Consider the following 20,223-nt stretch of genomic DNA (forward strand, 5'->3'; position numbering starts at 1 on the left):
CTGGATGGTGTCCGTTCTGTCTTTTAGTTGTAGTTTTGAAATAGTTGTGCAAGGCAGCAGTTTAGGTGCTTACCTATGCCGCCATCTTGGTTTCTCCTGAGCTTTTGAAGTTGGCATCAAAAACTTAATTACAGTTTGGCACTTAATTGGAGTTTGTTTCTGTTGCCATTAACAGTTATAAATTGTTGGTCTGAAGTTATCATAAAAGAATTGCCCGTTTTGGGGGTTCTTATATACAATCTCATGTCAGAGGACCTTAACTATTTGACTTCTTTATTTTTTCAGAATGGTCAAAGTTTTCTGGTTTTGGATGAACAAAGGTTTGCAAAAGAAATACTTCCCAAATACTTCAAGCACAATAACATGGCAAGCTTTGTGAGGCAACTGAATATGTGTGAGTATTGACAGCAGTTTATTTGGAGTACTGTCATCAGCCACTGATTAAACAGTTTTTTCCCATTAGAATGATAAAGAGGAAATACACTGCATAGAAGCACTATTAAATTTTGACTTCTCTGTTTCAGTCATCTGAATTTTGAATCTTTTTCAGATGGTTTCCGTAAAGTAGTACATATTGACTCTGGAATTGTAAAGCAGGAACGAGATGGTCCTGTTGAATTTCAGCATCCTTACTTCAAACAAGGCCAGGATGACTTGTTGGAGAACATTAAAAGGAAGGTGGGTTATTGTTAACATGATTTAATTAGGGCATTACCATGTCGTATACTTGGCTGAGATTTATATCAGTGTTGAAATTGAGAATGTATAGAAATACACTGGTGTTCTTTGTTAGGATGACTTAGACTAATAAAGTTTTAATTATGTCCCCCTATTTTTTTCCCCTGGTGCTGAATTATACTGAGTACTCAAACAGCTTAAAAGGGAAGGAAAATGTTTGCATGCTGACTGAGGATGAGGAGTCATTTATATTGGGATAGCTCACTCCTTTTAATTTAGCTTAAAAAAATGTAAGCTCCTACTAGAATGTAAATTCCGTGGAGGGCTTTTTATGTAGTTCACTGCTGAATTCGAATGCCCAGAATAAGTCTCTTGTATATAGTAGGCATTTAACAGTACGTTTTTTAATGAATTTTTTACTGAAATAAAATATCTTACCAAATCCAGAAAATGGGGGTGGGAGGGTAGAGAGGTAAAAGGGCAGTGGGCCATGAAAGAAAATGGCCTAACAAGAAGTTATTGCATAAATTTAATTAGACATGGAATATGATAATAAAGAGGCTTGGGGAAATTACAGGGAGTTTGACAGAATGAAATGAAAGCGGGGGGAAAAAGGCCCTTAAGGTGTCCTGCTTGTGGAAACTGGAAACTAACTCACATTAAAAAAAAAACACCTTATCCTCTCTCTCAGCTATGAAGTGTATTCTCTCCCTAGAATCTTATCCCAGTCTTTTTGGAACTGGATTACTTCCTGAACATGCTATAAGATCCTCTTTAATAGGGAAGCTTTGAATTACAGTCATGGCATTTGTTTGACATCCTAAATTTGCTTTTTGAAAGGTTTCATCTTCAAAACCAGAAGAAAATAAAATTCGTCAGGAAGATTTAACAAAAATTATAAGTAGTGCTCAGAAGGTTCAAATAAAACAAGAGACTATTGAGTCCAGGCTTTCTGAGTTAAAAAGGTAAAGTATTATTTCCAAATATAATTCTATTATGGGGTTGGTATGTTTGTTGTGTGTTGGGAATTGGAGGTTAGTGCTTTAAGTACTTTTAGATTATGTTGTTGAAGCCAAGGTCAAAGGTCATCTTTCTGTAAGTATTGGTTCCCTTTATTTTTACTGTGTAGCCATAGACTTTACCCCAATATTGTATCTTCATGATGGTGGTCGAAAGAATATAAAAACCTGAACTTTCGAAACAATATTATGCACATGCCTTATTTGATGAAAGAGTAGATCTTTAAATTAGTGTAGGAAATATGATTCTACATAGGTTAGCTTTTTTTCTTTTCTTTAATTTTTAAATATGTCTTTATTAATTTTAGAGAGGAAGGGGGAGAGAGAGAGAGAGAGAGAGAGAGAGACATCAGTTGGTTGCCTCCCGCATGCAACTTCAGATGAACCTGCAACCTGGGCATGTGCCCTGACCAGGAATGGAACTGGTGATCTTACGGTTCACAGGACGGCACTCAACCAACTGAGCCACACCAGTCAGGGGTAGGTTAGCTTTTATATGATCACACACATGAGGGCACACAAAGTACTACATGTGCTACTTATTCTTTCTTTTTAAAGACTTTTCTGTGTGACCTATCTCTTAGGAAAAAGTAGGACATAAAAAATAAGGGGGAAAGGACACAAGTCAGAAAAAGTACAGTATTTTTTTTTGGTAAGTATTAAAGTCTCATTTTCGATACCCCCTATTTGTAAATATAGTTCTCTTTGGAAATTAACAAAAGAATGAATATTAAACATGTAATAGGTGGATTATCTTTTATGTCTTCTCAGCATTATCATTGCTGCTAACATTCAATAGCAATGCAATTTCAATAAATGTTGAATGAAGGAAAAGAAAGTATTACTCCTGGTCCAGTTAATTGGTTTGTCATATATTAGAATATGCTTTTCAAAGACAAATATTTTCTAGTGTTTTCATGCGCTTGTTTTTGAGACAGATCTTAAGATAGACAGTTTTAGAATCTGATAGACTTTAGTTCACCTTTAACCCTTAGCAAATTATCTGTGTGCTCTTGGGCAAGTCTTCTCAGTTCTCTGAGTCTCAGTGTCCTAATATATAAAATAGAAATAATAATTTCCTTCCTGATGGATTTGAAAGAAGTTTAAATGATTAGTACATATAAAATGCTTATCATAGTGCCTGGAGCATATTAAGTGCTAGGTAAGTATCACTTCCCTTTAAGAATTGTTTCCTAAACACAAGTACTGAATTCACTTGGTAGCCATAGTTGAAAGGTTAGCTTAACCAAGAAATAATGAACCAGATTGTCAGAGTAATAAATTGCCTACTACTATATGGATGGAGGCACGAGCCTTAAGTTTTTGTGAATATAGTGTCATGAGTAGAAGCTACTACAGTTATGAAGGAATGATTCTAGATTTGTGTCAAGATAGTTGTCATCTATATAATTGAACCAAAGATTTTCTAGTCTCATAAAAATATATAATAATAACTACTTAAATTCTCTGGTATTTTTTTTAATCTTTATTTTTAATTTTAAAAAATTTGTTATTCCCATGCTTTTACCTCCCCCCCCCCCCTTTAGCAACCATAAGCTAGTTCTTGATATCTGTGGTATTCTCTGTTATGCTTAATTAAATATATTAGGGTCTGGCTTTCTGACTAAAATTTTTTTTTTTTAATAAATGATAACATAGTGAGAATGAGTCCCTTTGGAAGGAGGTGTCAGAATTACGAGCAAAACATGCACAACAGCAACAAGTTATTCGAAAGGTAAGCTTTTTCCCTCATGATCTTAATTGCATGTTTTAATAAGCACCATTTGTGACCCAAAGAATACTTTATTGAATAGTCCGTGGTTGATTATAGTTTCTTATATATCAGGTGCACAGTTAGAAGTAAAATTATGAAATCAAACAAATTAGGCCAAGTGTTAATATTATTTTTAATAAAAATAATTTCTTACTCCCAGTTAATATGTCATTAACTTTTAATAAAGATCCTTTTGCCTGATAGAACAACTTTAAAATATTTTATTCTTAGACACATAATTAATACACTGCCAATTTCTTACACAACTTTTATTATAAAAAACAAAGCCTTAATATGTGGGGGCTCTTTGTTCATTTGTTTTTACTTTTTTTTTACTCTAAAAGTCATAGATACAGGTTCAGAAGATAAACAATATTTTCAAATCGGTTGACCAAATTATGAGTTCAAAAAAATGAGTTATGAATGTATGTCATTATTAGTCTTTGCAGAAAAGCAGTTAATATAATGTTGTAAAATAAATCCTATATTTTAGTATTTGAGCTGAAAATTGCTGGAGGAACTGAGAATTCCTTTGTTGCATTGTTTCCTTGTGATTTAATCTATTGATATCATCTTTCATATGTTAATAAGAGGTGAAACATAAAAGTAATTAAGGTAGCTATTTTTTGCTCATGAGTAAATTGGACTCTAAGTTTAAACAACAGGGTTTTCTTTGTGGGGGGGCATAGTGGGAGCGCTTCAGCTTGTCCATGCTCAGAGGTCTTTAGCTAAAAATAGCATTATGACTGACAAGATTTGAATCTAGTGGAACAGGCTTAGAAAAGAGATGAATGGTAGTTGCAACCTTTGGCCTATAGTCAAAATAACTTATTTTTTTTAAAAAAATTATTATGCAAGTGAAGTTTGAATGTAAAATTCAATTCTGAGTCCCAAGTTACATATATTTTCAAAACTTTCCATAGCTAATTTCAACATGCAGTCCTGTTAATACCTGGTTTTAAATGATAATGTACCTTAACCTGTTACTTTATTTTAAAAATCTGTTCCTCATTTTTCAGAAAACAATATTTTGCTTAAATATTAACTTACAATGTTCTGTAATTTGTTGGTTTTTTTTCCCCTAGTGGCAAGAATAGTTTGTAAAATATTTATATAACATTTTAATTTTTCATGAAAGCTAACATTCTATCTGCTCAGATTTGAGTTTGAATCTATGTGTTTTGTTGGGGGTTAGGGAGTTTATATAATCATTTTTTCTCTATTCCTGGAATTGGTTTTTAATTCTGCAATTTTCTCTTGGCCTTAGATTAATTGAAAATAGTGTATGTGACTTGTCAGGTGCAGAAGTCAGATGTGGTATATGTTAGATGCCCCATCTTCTTCAGGTTATAAAGAAGAAGAGGCATCTAATATGTACCACATGTGCAGTGGGATGGCAGAAGTGTAAAGAGAACTGAGATGTAGAAGAAATTTAGCCAGTGATTCATGTTCTTATAAATTCAATTACTAATGTTTCTAGAATATTCCCTTAACACTTTTTTATAAATGAAAAAAAATAATTGAAGTTGAATGATTTCAAAGATATCTTTAAGCATAAATATATTTTTGTCAGCTCTCAGCATTTTCTTTTGAGTAAGCAATATAGTGGCTGATCTTTTCATATACTCTAATGTTGTCTGACTCTTCAGTTTAAAAATTGATATTTTGAAGTGATTAAGGAAAAGAAGAAAAAAGAAAATAAGGAAAAAACCAAACCCCCATAGACAGACACCTATATGAAGATTACCAGAGGGAAAGGAGGGTTAGCTGTGGTGGTGGAAGGAAACTTGCCTTGGGGTGGTGAACACACAATATAGTAGTACAGCTGATGTATTATGGAATTGTACCCCTGAAACCTATGTAATTAACCAATGTCACCCCAATAAATTTAATAAATTATTAAAAATAAAATGAAATATTTATATTTCTTTTCCATGAAAAAGCTCATATTGCTTTGTAAGGTGTCCGTGCCAGCACAGCCAAGGGTTCGGCAAGCCTGAGGGAGGGCGGCGAAGGATGTAGAAAAGAAAGACAAAGAGAATAAGCTGGGACTACATGGATCTTCCTGTGCCTGGCTGAGGCCACAGAGAAAAGATCCAGACGGCAAGCTGAGCCTTTATTTTATAGTCAGAGGTAAACAAGGTAGTGGTCACCATAGTTACAATGTTCTTGTGAGTTTCACTTGTTTTGGCAGCACTTGCTGTACCTCCCACAGCCCATTAGCTACCCAGGAAGGATCTAGGGAGTGTCATAAGGTCAGTCTTAATTATGCTAAGAGGACTGTGCCCTCTAAGCTGGGACTTATTTGTGGCTTTGCCAACAGGTCAGTCTGAGGCTTAACCCTATAGCCGCTCCCTACAGTAAGGCAAACTATTTAGTAACTTCTTTGGGGGAGAACACAATATTAAAGCTATACAATAGGTTTTTCTATTTGACAATTCTTTATTTTAATCATGAAATTACATTTCACAAAGCTTACAAGAAACTTTTCTGCACGGAGTCCATATTGTCTCCCAATCCCTTTTTTCTTTATTCATAGCCTCTATACTGTTTTTCATTCTCCATGTGATACTCACTTTTTTAGCTCCTTTAGGAAGTTACAGTTTAATTTCAAGGCATACCATATCATATATGGTTCTCATTCACATTAGTACCATCTGGAGGGCTTGCTAAACACACATATTGCTGGGCCCCCTCCTCAGAATTTCAGATTTCAGCAATTCTAGAGTTGGGCTAAGAATTTGCATGCAATGCTTCTGCTCCATTAAGAAATACTGTCATAAAGTATGAAGGAATGTAGCATATCTTTCTCTGTTTAATAGTTTTCTTCCAAATTTAATCACGCTTTGAAGATTAAATCAGCTTCTCTTGATTGTCAGCAGGAAGCTTTGATAGATACTTAGTTCCTCAACAATTTTTCTAGAATCGGCCAATAAACTTTCTAACTTGAAAATTTTATGATCTATTTTTCTTTCAAGTAAGCAATTTAGTGGCAAAGAGTTAACAATTTTTTTTTTACCTCTAATTATATTACGTGGTGTAAGAAAAATGTTGCCTGTCAAACACCAGTTGTTTTTGTTTGATTTTTGCATCATAATATTCTTGAAAGAATTTTAAAAGTTGGGATCTGTATTCAGGCATGCTTGTAAGTATCACCAAAACAACTGAACGGAATATTGGATATGTAAATGGATGGCTGTGTTAGACATCTCTATCCTAGGTAGTAGCATCTTTGTCACAGGTTATTCTTCTATACCAATTTTAAGATGCATTCAAATTTCAAATGTATTAATATAGGAGAAATTATGTGACTTGGAATAGAGGACATGCAATATTTGAATTTTGTAAGATGTGTAATGTGGACTAAACTAGGATTCTGATGGAAAAAATTTATATTTATATTTTCCTTTTAGATTGTCCAGTTTATTGTTACGTTGGTTCAGAATAACCAGCTTGTGAGTTTAAAACGTAAAAGGTAAGATTTTATGATAAAACATTTTGACCTACACATGGACAACCAAAAATTTTAGTGTTTAACTATGAATGGCCTACATTTGCTGAGTGTACACCCGTTTTCCTGGATGAACAGTCCTCCCTTGTTAAATTATACTCACATTTCAAGAGTATGTTACTTCCTCGTGCTGTCATCCTGCTCATGTTTTTGAAAGATAAGGATAGCCTAAATCAGTGGTCAGCAAACTGTGGGTTGAGAGCCGCGGTTTGCCGCTCTGTTGACTAATGAATTTGCCGACCACTGTCCTAGGGCAATGGAAACTAAGGAGAAAATAAACAAATGTGACTGCATCAAAATAAAAAGCTTCTGCATAGCAAAAGAAACGATCAACAAAACAACAAGAAAGCCCACTGCATGGGAGAACATATTTGCCAATGTTATTTCCAATAAGGATTTAATCTCCAACATTTACAGGGAACTCATATAACTTAACAAAAGGAAGATACACAATCCAATCAAAAAATGGGCAGAGGACCTAAATAGACACTTTTTGAAAGAGGACATACAGAAAACCAAGAGAGATAAGAAAACATGCTCAAAGTCACTAATCATCGGAGAGATGCAAATCAAAACAACAATAAGGTACCATCTCACACCTGCCAGAATGGCTATCATCAACAAATCAACAAACAACAAGTGCTGGAGAGGATGCGGAGAAAAAGGAACCCTCCTTCACTGCTGGTGGGAATGCAGACTGGTGCAGCCACTGTGGAAAACAGTATGGAGTTTCATCAAATTAAAAATGGAACATGCCATTTGACCCAGTAATCCCACTTCTAGGAATATATCCCAAGAAAACAGAAACACCAATCAGAAAGGGTATATGCACCCCTATGTTCATAGCAGCACAATTTACAATAGCTAAGATTTGGAAACAACCTAAGTGCCTACCAGCTGACGAGTGGATTAGAAAACTGGTACATCTCCACAATGGAATACTACACTACTGTAAAAAAGGAATTCTTACCATTTGCAACAGCATGGATAAAACTGGAGAGCATTATGCTAAGCAAAATAAGCCAGTCAGTGAAAGATAAATATCAAATTATCTCATTTGTGGAATATAAAGAACATTATAAACCAATGAACAAAAATAGATACAGAGGCAAAGAAGCATCAAACAGACTGTCAAACTATAGCGGGAAGGCAGGGGAGGGTTGGGGGGGAGGTAAGAGATCAACCAAAGGACTTGTATGCATGTATATAAGGATAACCAATGGACACAAGACACCGGGGGGGGGGGGGGGGGGCGGAATGTGCTGGAGGGTAGGGGAGAAGATCATTGGGGTGAAAAAGAAGACATATGGGGGGAAGATCAATGGGAGGGGGGAGACATATGTACTACTATTTGTAATACTTTAAACGATAAAATAAAATTAAAAACCAAAGAAAAAATAAAAATAAAAAAAATTATATACTTCAGTGAGCAATGAAATATATCTGGAGAGAGTAGTTGATTACATTTATTATAGCAAAAGTAGTAAAAATGAATGAAGAAATAAGTTTTAGGCACACTGACCCCCCAGTTTCTATTTCTAAGATATAATCATTTTTAAGAGTTTCTTTTGTATCCTTACTAAAACTTATTTTATCCTTACTATTCATTATTACCATGAGTGTATTTATAGTAGAAGCAGTTTAAATTCCTTATATGTTTGCTTCAGTGAATTTCATAGATATCTTTTGATTTTCAGGCCTCTACTTCTGAACACTAATGGAGCCCAAAAGAAGAATCTGTTTCAGCACATAGTCAAAGAACCAGCTGATAATCACCATCATAAAGTAATTTTTTTGTTAACTTTTATATTTATTGTCTCAAACTAATTTTTATTAATAGTAATATTTCATGCATTCATAGAAGTTTATTGAATAATAATCTAAGTGCTCATCCTCCAGCTTTATTAAATCATGACTTTTTTCATTGTTTGCATTAGATTATTTTAAGAGCTAAACCATTATAAATATAGTTGTCTCAGTTGTCTGTTCCCAAGTTTGCTTCTCTCCCCCTGTCCAGTCTCCCATCACCTAGAGATAATCACTGTTTTGAATTAGTATTTATTATTTCCATAGTCAGTTTATATGTGTGAATCCATGAATAATATTTGTTGTTATTTACATACTGAGGGCCCAGTGCACGAATTCGTGCACTTTGAAAGGAACTGTGGGCCACGAGACTGCGGTATGCCCAGGGTCAGGTCTCGGTCCATCCTCTGCGGCCCCTGGTCCCCTGTCTGCCAGCAGCCCCACTCCCACCGCCGCCACTCTTACGCGCTGGCCCCGCTTGCACCCGCTGACAGTGCGGAATGATTGGGGCCAGTGCCAGCAGCAGGTGTGAGCGGAGCCTGCGCCGTCAGTGGGTGCGAGCGGCAGCTGCTGCCCCAATCGCCCCTCAGAAGCAGGGGGAGGTGGAGAAGCCCTCAGCGGCGATCAGGGCCGGCAGCTCTGCTTGCATCCGCTGATGGTGCCAAGTGATCGGGACTGGCACCAGGCACTGGCAGTGGTTGCAAGCGGTGGCTCTGGCTCTGGCACCGGTTGCGGGTGCGAGCGGGGCTGGCACTGGCAGTGGGTGCGAGTGGGGCCAGCGCTGGCAGCAGGTGTGAGCACCAGACGGGACCACGACACGCGGGAGCAAAGAATTTTCAGTAACCACCAGAGGCTCGTCCTGATGACAGTGACTGGCGCCCTGCCTTGGTCTGGTGCCCCGGTTCACTTGCTCCACCATCCCACCACAGCCAACACCTGCCATGTTCCACACACGCCCCCTGGTAGTCAGCGCACATCATAGTGACCAGTTGTTCTGCCGTTCGGTCTATTTGCATATTAGCCTTTTATTATATAGGGTATCTAAACTTCATACAAATGATATCATTTTGTACATATCATTTTGCCTTGTGGCTTTTTTCACTTGGTCTTGCTTTTGAGATTTATTAAATTGAGAATTATTTAATCTCAGTTACTATATATTAATTGGATATTATGATAACGTAATTACGCCTTCATCCATTGGTTAAAGTTATTTCCAACTTTTATCATAAATGTTCATAGATTAGACTTTTTTACTATAGCAAGTTTAAAGAGTATTTTTGTTTCCTGACCAGCATGGCTCAGTGGATTGAGCGTTGGCCCATGCACCAAGAGTTCACTGGTTCAATTCCCCGATGCCTGGATTGCAGGCTCTCCCCAGGGGGAGGCATGCAGGAGGCAACCCGTCAATGTTTCTGTCTTCACTCCTCCTTTCCTCTCTAAAAATCAATAAAAACATATTTTTTTAAAGATATTTTTGTTTACCTTTATTTTTGTCATAGGCTCTCTGGATAATTTGTCAAACTTACATCCAATGGAAAATTAGTCCAGTCCAGGGTCCAGACTTCTTTAATATCTGATTATCATTGTTACTTTCAAATCTTAGAATTTTAAATACTGTTAGACATTTATCATTAAAGTTTTAAGATTTTTGTTCTCAGGAAAATCAGAGTTAACCTAACATCTGGTTCCTCTTCCCACTACTCAAGAATACCTAATACTTCCCACTAATCAAGAATTCCTAATACTTTGTTTTTAGGATTGAAGATTGTATGAGATTTTTATTTTAACTAGATTTATATATTTTTAAAGATTTTGTATCTTCTGCCTCTATACTTTCTAGTGTTAAAATTGATAGATTTTTTTCATTATAATGACTTCAGTTTGCTTTAAAGAATTGAATGCTTTTTTGTTAATGTACCTATGGTTTGACTGTAGCTTATTTTTAAAAATAATCATTACTAAAATGCCAGGCCGTTATTTAACTGGAATAGTTGAAGTTTTTTTGGTTTTGTTTTTCTATTTTGAAACCATTTGATGAGTAAGAATAAAATACGTATCAAACAGAGTATCTTGAGCTGAAATAGTACTCGTCAGCACAGTGCCCTTCTGTTTTATGCTTGAAAATTTCTGGTGAAATCCTGATTTTTTAGCTTTTGGGTATAGAAAAATACTTCAAAATTTGAAGCTCTTTCTTATATAAGCATTCTGAGGCATGCCATCTTCAAGGTCCTTTTAAAAAAAATAGTTAAATAGAATGCAGAGAATATACCTTATACCTCTGCACTACTAATACTAATTAGTGTATAAGTCCAAGAAGAGCAGAGAATATATCTGTTTTGCTTACTATTATATTGTCAACATTTAGTAAATAGTAGGTTCTCAATTAGCATTTTTAAATAATGTTTTGGAGTTAATATAATTTCATTTTTTTATGTATTATTTTCTCCCTGATTGTTTAGGTTCCACACAGTAGGACTGAAGGTTTAAAACCAAGGGAGCGGATTTCAGATGACATCATTATTTATGATGTTACTGATGATAATGCAGATGAAGAAAATATCCCAGTTATTCCAGAAACCAATGAAGATATTATATCTGATCCCTCCAAGTAAGGAGATTGTGAAATAACATTTATGAAAATAGTTACTTTTCTTACCAAAGAGCTAAATTAAAAACCACTTTATTCCTTGATGAACTAATATCTGACTCATGTTTGGGTTATTAAACTGAAAAATTAAGCCAAATTATTCAACCAGATATCCCTCCCCACCCCATCCCCAAGCAAAAAGACTCAACAAAAAACTAATGAGAATTCTGATTTTTTAATTTTGTGGCTAAACAGCTTTAATTGATTCTTTGTGGTCTTATAGCGTATGAACTATCAATATTTGTGATCAAGATACTCCCCCAAGAAATTTAAGTCTTTTGAAAATATGTGGTTTGGGGAGAGACTTTCCAAGGAAAATGAATGGTTAGAATTAATTTATTGAATTGGTCTGTAATTGGTTCTTTCTCCTGTTGCTGATATAGCTGTAGCCAGTACCCTGATATTGTCATTGTTGAAGATGACAATGAAGATGAATATGCACCAGTCATTCAGAGTGGAGATCAGAATGAGCCAGCCAGAGAATCCCTAAGTTCAGGCAGTGATGGCACTAGTCCTCTCATGTCTAGTGCCATCCAGCTAAATGGCTCCTCCAGTCTGACTGCAGATGATCCTGTTACCATGATGGATTCCATTTTAAATGATAACATCAATCTTTTGGGAAAGTGAGTGTTCATTTAGATGTTGTCTAAATTTGTTTTCTTTCTTTGTGTACTTCATATATTCTATTTCTCTTTGATTGGCCTTCCTTTTACATTATGAACCCATGTAGTCTACCTTTCTGTGTTTTGGTCAGGGCTGAGCTCCACAAATGCTGTTTTGAGAAGGAATTAATCATTCCAAGAGCAGTCTTGGGATTTTCTTGGCAGTTCCTCAGATTTTCTTAATGAAATATTTGTTTTGAATGTCCATAAAATATATGTGGTTGTATTTGTGTTTATATCAGGGTGAGGGAATAACATATCTCTATTAAGGGACTTATTTTTAGCATTAAAAAAACACATAGAAATTAGTAGCAATGACCAGTAATAAGAGGTTAAACATTTAATAATCTATAATATAGAGAAAAGAAAGAAATCAGACTGTTTTTGCAAAACCTTTTTTTCTGTAAACACTAAAGTTTTATGTGAAAGTGCTGTGAGTTCTTGGTTAACCAAATTTTTAGGAATCCCAAATACTGAATAGGACCTCTAAGATAAGAATTGGTAAGGATTCCAAAGTTGCTGGAAATGTTTTGCCTTGCTAGATTGCAATGTAATTTAAACATAAAAACAGGAAAATCTAATTGATTTCTTTTTTTAAAATCTTTTTCCTTAGGGTTGAGCTGTTGGATTATCTTGACAGTATTGATTGCAGTTTAGAGGACTTTCAAGCCATGCTGTCTGGAAGACAGTTTAGCATAGACCCAGATCTCCTGGTTGATGTAGGTACTTTGAATAATCTTAGCTGTACTGGTAGTTTGTGTGTCTGTGTATGTTATTTATAAATCAGTATATCATTTTCTTGTATTCTACACTTGTTTTTGCATTTTTTAAAAAATTAATGGTTTTGTTTATCAGAAAGATTGAACAGATGGGTTCAAGACAATAAAGGAAGGTAATCACTACCCATCTGTAAATAGCAGTTCAGTTAATCCCCCTGTAACAACATATCAATTCTGTTCAGCAGTACTATTAAGTCTTGTCTGGACTTGTTGCTGTATTATGGTTTTCTTTAGAATAAACTGTCATTGAATAGAAATTGGTGGAAGTTACTAACAGAGATATGTGGCCAGGAAACAGCATGAAGGCACTTATTAACTTTGGGAACGTTTTCTATTCAAATGTATTATACTTGCTATATTTTTATAATGTTTGTGTCCTGTGTCCTAAGGTTCTCCTGCTTCAGTCCCCACTACCACTCTAAGAACTTGACTTCAGTGTTGTCTGGTCTGTGAATCCTCATCTACCATTCCTGGCACTAACCACCTTTCTTGTTCCCGTCCCTTGTGTAACTATTACTCCTCCCCCTCTTGCCTAAAGCTTCCTTTGTGACCTGCTCCCATCCAGATGAATCTGGTTCTCTCCCCATTTTCATTTTCTGTTATGGACATATTTCTGCCTTTTGAAGGTTATGACATATTTTTTTCTCCTTAAAATGCTTCTCTCATATCAAGAGTGTACAGTCTTGTCCTTTTAAGAGCTCTATGAGGCTAAAAGGAATTAGTTGTTTCTTACTCTTCAATCTTAATTGACTACCTTATCTCTCTACTCATCAGTCTGTGTGTCACAAGACTTTATCATCTTTTCCAAATAATCAGTGCCTCTCAGGATGGATTTCATCTTCTTTGAAGACTTTTCCATGCCGACCTATGTTACCATCTTAAGTGAATTCAACATCCATGTTAATGACCTACTTCAACTTGTTAACAGTAACTTGACTTCCCTTCTTAATTCTATTAGTCTTTATCCTCACTCTGAATCCAGGTTCCTTTTAGAATATCTGTCCCTTAGATCACTAAGAAAAAAATAAAATCCTATAACCTCTACAAATCCTTGTAATCTTCAACTAGGTTATTTTAATTCAACTTTGAAACATTTATCATACTCGTTTGTCCTCAAGACCTCATCCAGCCAACTATTTCCTATTCACAAAGGATAATTCACCTCTTCCTGGTCCTCTCATAAGATGTGGAATCTCATCTTACAGAAAGGACTTGCTCTTTAAAGCCAATTTGTACACCTGCCCCCTGCATCTTTTTCTCTCCCTATCCTTGATCTTTCCCATCTGCCTTTAATGCTCCCTCATCTTAAAAAGCATTTTGATATGTTGCTCTGCTCATTTACCATTCTGCTTTTCTAATCCTTTCACTCATTTAGAAATGAGTGGCTATATGTGTTACTTCTTTTTTACTCTATATTTCATTTGAAACCCTGTATTGTTTTATTTACTCTAAGCTTGTGCTGCCTTGGTTTATCCATAGTAAGTAGGCTGTGATTTCCTGCCCCTCTCCGCCCCCCCCCCCCCCCCCCCAATTAAGGTCTCTGGGCTAGTGGAAGAACATTTGTTTTGAATCAGATTTGGGTTCTACTTTTGGCTCCTGTTACTTACTATACTAGCTGTGTTATTATTAACCTTGGAAAAATTAAGCTCTCTTTCCAATTTTCCCTATCTATAAAATGTAGCTAATGCCCAGAAGGGCTGTTATAAGAATTATAAGTAATTAGCAGCATTATTATTTACACTATTGATTTTCTGAAACATAACTTGTTCTGTTGATTTTCGAAGCCCTGGGACCTTTGTTATCTCCTGTAGCCCTAAACATTCTCCATTTCCTCAAAAACTGTTCTTTTTCCTGCTGTTTTCTACTTCTGCTTGTGTCTTCCCAAGGTACTCAGTTTTTTATCCTCTTTTATTTTCTCTTCCTTTTCTTTTTCTGTCCTTCCTCTATGAAGGGATTTATGCTTGTAGAATTGCTCTCAAATGTATATCTCCAGCTCTTAATACTTCTTTTTCCAAATATATTTTATTGATTTTTCACAGAGAGGAAAAGAGAGGGATAGAGAGTTAAAAACATCAATGAGAGAGAAACATTGATCAGCTGCCTCCTGCACACCTCCCACTAGGCATGTGCTCGCAACCAAGGTACATGCCCTTGACCGGAATCGAACCTGGGACCCTTCAGTCCGCAGGCCGACGCTCTATCCACTGAGCCAAACCAGTTAGGGCTCTTAATACTTTTTAAAGTAAACTTGCTTGAATTCTAAGTCCATGCCTTTAAGAGTCATCAGATCTTGCCTTAGATTCTGTTTAACACCAAATTTTTCTTTATTCTCTGAACTAGATACCCTTTTTAGCTTTTTAATTTTCTGTAGTGGTACCAGACTTCACTTCACTCACCCACGTTAGTAATCACACAGGCATCTTGGCTTCCTGATCTTTATCTCATCATTCACCAAGTCCGGAGTATTTTCCAAAATAACATTCACAAGCACCCCTACTTTTTGTTTCTAATATTGGCTCTTTTAACAAGACCTTAATTATCTCATCCTTGAATTATGCTGTATTGTTATAAATAAAAAACCCATGTATAGGTTGCCTTGTTCTCTGAGATGGCAAAGATAATAAGGGCATAAATAAGTATGCTGAAGAGTTCATGGATTCTCTCTGCAAAGTTCAGTTAATAGTGATCCCATGTGGAGTTGGCAGAAGAGGCCTGGCCATAGAATTCAACCCAACTATGTCCGCTCCTCCTCTGATCTACTTTTTTTTTAGTTCAGACCATGCATCTGCTGGGAATACATGAAGGCAATCCTGAGTCAATGTGTAGGAGGAGTGGGGCAAAGAATGAGTGGGGATCTTTCACTGTTGGGCCTCTTTAGATGCCACTCCCATTAGGGACAAAATCTGGTTAGGCCTCTAAGCTGAACTGCAGAGACTGGAAGTCTCCTATAGCTATCTACTCTTAAGGAACCGAGTCTCTTCCTCTTCAAAGATCAGTAGGTGATAAAGTTAATGAAAGAAAAGAAGGAGCTGGGATATCTTTAGGTCTACCATGAATGTGAAACTTTGAGAGGAATCAGTATCTAGACAGGATAGAGGAGGGACCTGCCTGTGGCCTCTGCATTTCATTGTATCCTGTGAACCGTTTGGTGTGTTCTCTGGAAATGCTGAAATTGCCAAATTTCACTGCTCCGTCCACTTCTTACTGCAGAGAGAATGTGGTCTTGTTCCCTGACTGGTCTTGCTTTACTTTTTGAACCTTAAGTACACAACTTATTATTCAACTTAGAACTTGTGTGTTATTTGGACTGGTCATTTTCTTGGTTGTTGCTAATGTTATAATGTATTCTTCCCTCCTTCCTTCCTTTCCAAGTCATTAATCATTCCTCAGGGACTGATACATGTTGCATAGCTTTATCCAGACCTTTTGTTTATTCCGTGTATGTACATGTATGTTTGTGTCTGTGTGTTTTTCTTCTTTCCTTCTCTTAACTCCTTAGTACTTTTGAGCTCCACCATCCATTATTATAATACTAGAGGCCTGATGCACAAAGATTCGTGCAAGAACGGGCCTTCCTTCCCCTGGCTGCTGACACCGCCTTAGCTCCGGCTGGAGCTGCCTTTCTGCCTTCGCTCCGGCCTGGAGCCACCTTTCCACCTTCCCACGCTGCCCAGAGGCCCAGAGCTGCTGGGGTGGTGCGGAATGCCTGTGTTGTGGCCATGACAATGACGCAAGTGTCCCGCCCCTGGCCGCTTGGCGCCTGTGTATGCAAATTAACCCTCCATCTTTGTTGGGTTAATTTGCATACTCACTCCTGATTGGTGGGTGTTGCGAAGGTACGGTCAGTTTGCATCTTTCTCTTTTATAAGTGTAGATGGATTGTATATGATCATATGTTTCTATTTGCTGTTGTTGTTGTCTTTTAGATTGTAAGCTCCTGAAGAGCAGGAATAGTGTATTCATTTTATATTCTTTATGATGTTATTATATGGTCAATAAATCCCTATGGAATGAATGACTTTGACACTTACGGTTTAAACAAAAGTTATGTCTGTGAACTGGCTGGCCTGAGGAGTACAGTAAGCAGTGATTTTAGCATTTATAGCTTCCCTTGCTAGGCGAGGTGAAAAGAACCAGCAAGGAGGTATGCCATTTGTAATCTAGGAGCCACTATCATAGAACAGGTTCCATAAATTTATCACATGATTAGCAAATAGTCAATGAAGACAGTGTCAGGGCAATGAACTCAGTCCTGGTTGGCACTTAAGGCCCGAGGCATTTAGGGAGAAGAAAAATAAAGGAAATGAAGGAGAATGGAGCTGTGGAAAACCACCATTTGTCTCAAGTTTTTACTTTATAGTTTTATAGAGAAACTAGAGGCCTGGTGCATGAAATTTGTGCACTGGAGGGGGTGGTTTCTCAGCCCGGCCTGCGCCCTTTCACAGTCCAGGAGCACTCGGGGGATATCCTTAGTGCTGCCGCAGAGCCTGGCTTCTGGCTAAGCAGCGCTCCCCCTGTGGGAGCGCACTGACCACCAGGGGGCAGCTCCTGCATTGAGTGCCTGCCCCTTGGTGGTCAGTGCGCGTCATAGTGACCAGTTGTTCCGCCATTCGGTCGATTTGCATATTAGCCTTTTATTATATAGGATAGGATTCTTTACAATGTCTAATTCATGGGCTAGCTTGCTCTGTTTTTCTTTCTGCTTTTCTCTTCCCAACTTATTTTACTCTATGGGAGCTTCCTAGTGCAGGAACTACATCTCTTCACCCAACATGGCTGTATAAAAATTTTGAATACAGTTAGCTTTTTAATATTTTTTAAACTTATCATCTTTCTTGTTTGGTCTTTCAGCTTTTCACTAGTTCTGTGCAGATGAATCCCACAGATTACATCAATAATACAAAAGTAAGTTTTAATTCATGTTGCTCAGGACCCATAGCCATAAGAATTTTTAAAAAGTCTTAGTAAGCATAGAGCAATACCTCTCCCAGTTACAAAGCATTTTATATTACCTAATATGTGTGATCAAGATAGTAAAATTCCAGATGAAAAATAAGCCTTGGGTTATGGGGTGAATCATTACCCAGTTTTACTGGCACTTAATTATCAGTGCCATTAACTATTAGTATAAAATCAGCCCTCAAAGTGCTGGGAGATCACTTGATTAAACTATTTGAAACTGTTAATCTAGAACTCAAATTTAATTTTTCTATATATTTTGGAGCAATATGCATTTTGCTATTTAACTGTATTTAAGGTATTGGTTTTCGGAATAGGGAGGAGATCCAAGAATAAAGAATGACAATACTGTATACAAAAAATAAACACTTTATCACATCACTAAATAAATGCAAGACATGGGTTCATTCAACTTAAGGTCTAACAATAATATCATATTTACTGAAACAGTGCTGAAATGGTCCATAGAATCTTATAACATAAATCTAGGCAAACTATGGTCCACATGACAACTTTAGGCATGCTGCCTGCTTTTGTAAATAAGTTTTATTGGAACACAGCCACACTTGTTCTTTCATGTACTGTCTACGGCTAATTTTGCACAAAAATTACAGAGTTGAGTAGTTAAGACAGAGAACACATATTTATATATATATTTATATTTACTAACTGGCCTTTATAGAAAAAGTCTGCCAACCCCTAACATAAATCATCCAAAGTGATGTATAATTTCTGATTCAAAGTTCACAGATTCTTTCAACTCTAAATTACCCAGGATTAGAAACTACCAAGAACAATGACACATCAACTGCTATTCCCTTGCTCATGATAGATATTATGTGACATGGATTATAATACTCTTTTCTAATAAATCAGGATACTCCTCAGTACAGGAATCTAAGTGGCCCCTACTAATGAATAAGAGTCTGCATGGGAGCTGAAACCCACTTGTCATCCTAGTTCTCATACGTTTTAATGGTATCCTTGGAAAATACCTATTTTAGGAAGTATAAAAATAATGGTGGTATTGCTTTAATATTTATTGTGAATGCTAACTAAGAAATATTTTAATGTAAATTTTTGGAAAGGTATAAGTTGTTATTATATCGTGGTGTTGTTATTGTTTCTGAATCCTGGAACTCATACTGCTTTATTTTACAATGAATATCAGGGAATTACTGGAATTAGTGTGTTTGTTACACCATATGTACCTAACCAGCATCAGCTATCTGGAATTTACAGCTGTTTAGGAGAAGTTGTGAACCTCTACACCTCACTTTGAATATCCTTGAAAAGAGCACTGAAGAATTTAACAGCATTAGTGATTTAATTCCCTTACAATCATATGTAAGGAGAGAAGACATCACTGGTTGAAAGAAGCAATTTAAATGACAGAAAAGAACTGAAAGAGGAAATGAAGAACCACCTCAACTGTGAGGCTTCCAAATACAGGGATAAATAGTATTAGGATGTCATTATGTTATCCTCAACTATTCTAAATGTGTTCATTTACTCTGTGAATGAAATGTGTAATACATTTTTAGTGAAAACTTTAAAATTGGTTTGTTTAAAGAGTGATCTCTTTATTAGAAGTTTGAAACCAGCCATCTTTGACTTATTCCCATCTTTTGTCCTTGACAAATTCTGTGTATTCTGCTGTTGAAATGCTCCCTCCTTTTCATACTATTGTCATCCTAGTTCAGGATCTTTGTTTCATCCACTTGATGACAACAATAGCTTTTAAATCAATCTTGTTACCTCTACTCAAATCTCTCTCTCTAGTACATCTTTCCTGATGCTCCCCCTTCCCATATATGTCAGATAATATACCAATATTCACATACAGTTTTTTTTTTATTTTTTGCTCTTTTCAGGAACATATAAAATATGAAAAAGTATTTTTGTTATTTTTCTCTCTTTTAGTCGGAGAATAAAGGATTAGAAACTACCAAGAACAATGTAGTTCAGCCAGTTTCAGAAGAGGGAAGAAAATCTAAACCCAAAACAGGTAGGTATAAATGTAGTACTAATTTCTATAGAATTTCAAAAGTAAAAGTCCTACATAGAAGCTAATGCATGCTAATGAACTTCTTGCCATACTTAACAATTGAACAGATATATTGATCTCAGTTTTCTGCATAATGGTTCCAGCATACAGAGAAAATTGAATTGGTGAGGTAATAGTTCTTAAAATTTAAATTGTGTGTGTGGGTTTTCTATTTAACTTTAGAAAGAACCTTCATTTCTTAATTGTTGAGTAAAAGACTAACTTTTCTGACTTGAACATTTTTTAATTTACTGACAAATACCTTATTTCGTTGGGTTAGTGATTACACCTAAGTAGATCTGTGTTTTTGTATTTTCCACTTACATCTTGAACTCTGT

At 36.2% G+C, this 20,223-nt stretch overlaps 1 protein-coding gene across 2 annotated transcripts in view; it reads left to right on the plus strand.

Moving 5' to 3' along the window:
- The window catches only part of HSF2 (heat shock transcription factor 2), a 38,627-nt gene that overhangs the window by 17,358 nt on the left and 1,046 nt on the right, over positions 1-20,223 (plus strand). The window contains exons 2-12 of one of the 2 annotated variants that reach the window (XM_080666227.1): positions 286-394; positions 551-678; positions 1,519-1,643; positions 3,357-3,432; positions 6,885-6,946; positions 8,680-8,767; positions 11,251-11,399; positions 11,822-12,061; positions 12,714-12,819; positions 17,731-17,784; positions 19,762-19,846. In XM_080666227.1, the coding sequence (XP_080522353.1) occupies positions 286-394; positions 551-678; positions 1,519-1,643; positions 3,357-3,432; positions 6,885-6,946; positions 8,680-8,767; positions 11,251-11,399; positions 11,822-12,061; positions 12,714-12,819; positions 17,731-17,784; positions 19,762-19,846 (1,222 nt within the window). The remainder of the gene's footprint in view (positions 1-285; positions 395-550; positions 679-1,518; positions 1,644-3,356; positions 3,433-6,884; positions 6,947-8,679; positions 8,768-11,250; positions 11,400-11,821; positions 12,062-12,713; positions 12,820-17,730; positions 17,785-19,761; positions 19,847-20,223) is intronic. The other variant, XM_080666228.1, reaches the window with a different exon arrangement.

The sequence above is a fragment of the Plecotus auritus genome (assembly GCF_963455305.1).
Source record: "Plecotus auritus genome assembly, chromosome: 4".
NCBI classification, from domain to species: domain Eukaryota; kingdom Metazoa; phylum Chordata; class Mammalia; order Chiroptera; family Vespertilionidae; genus Plecotus; species Plecotus auritus.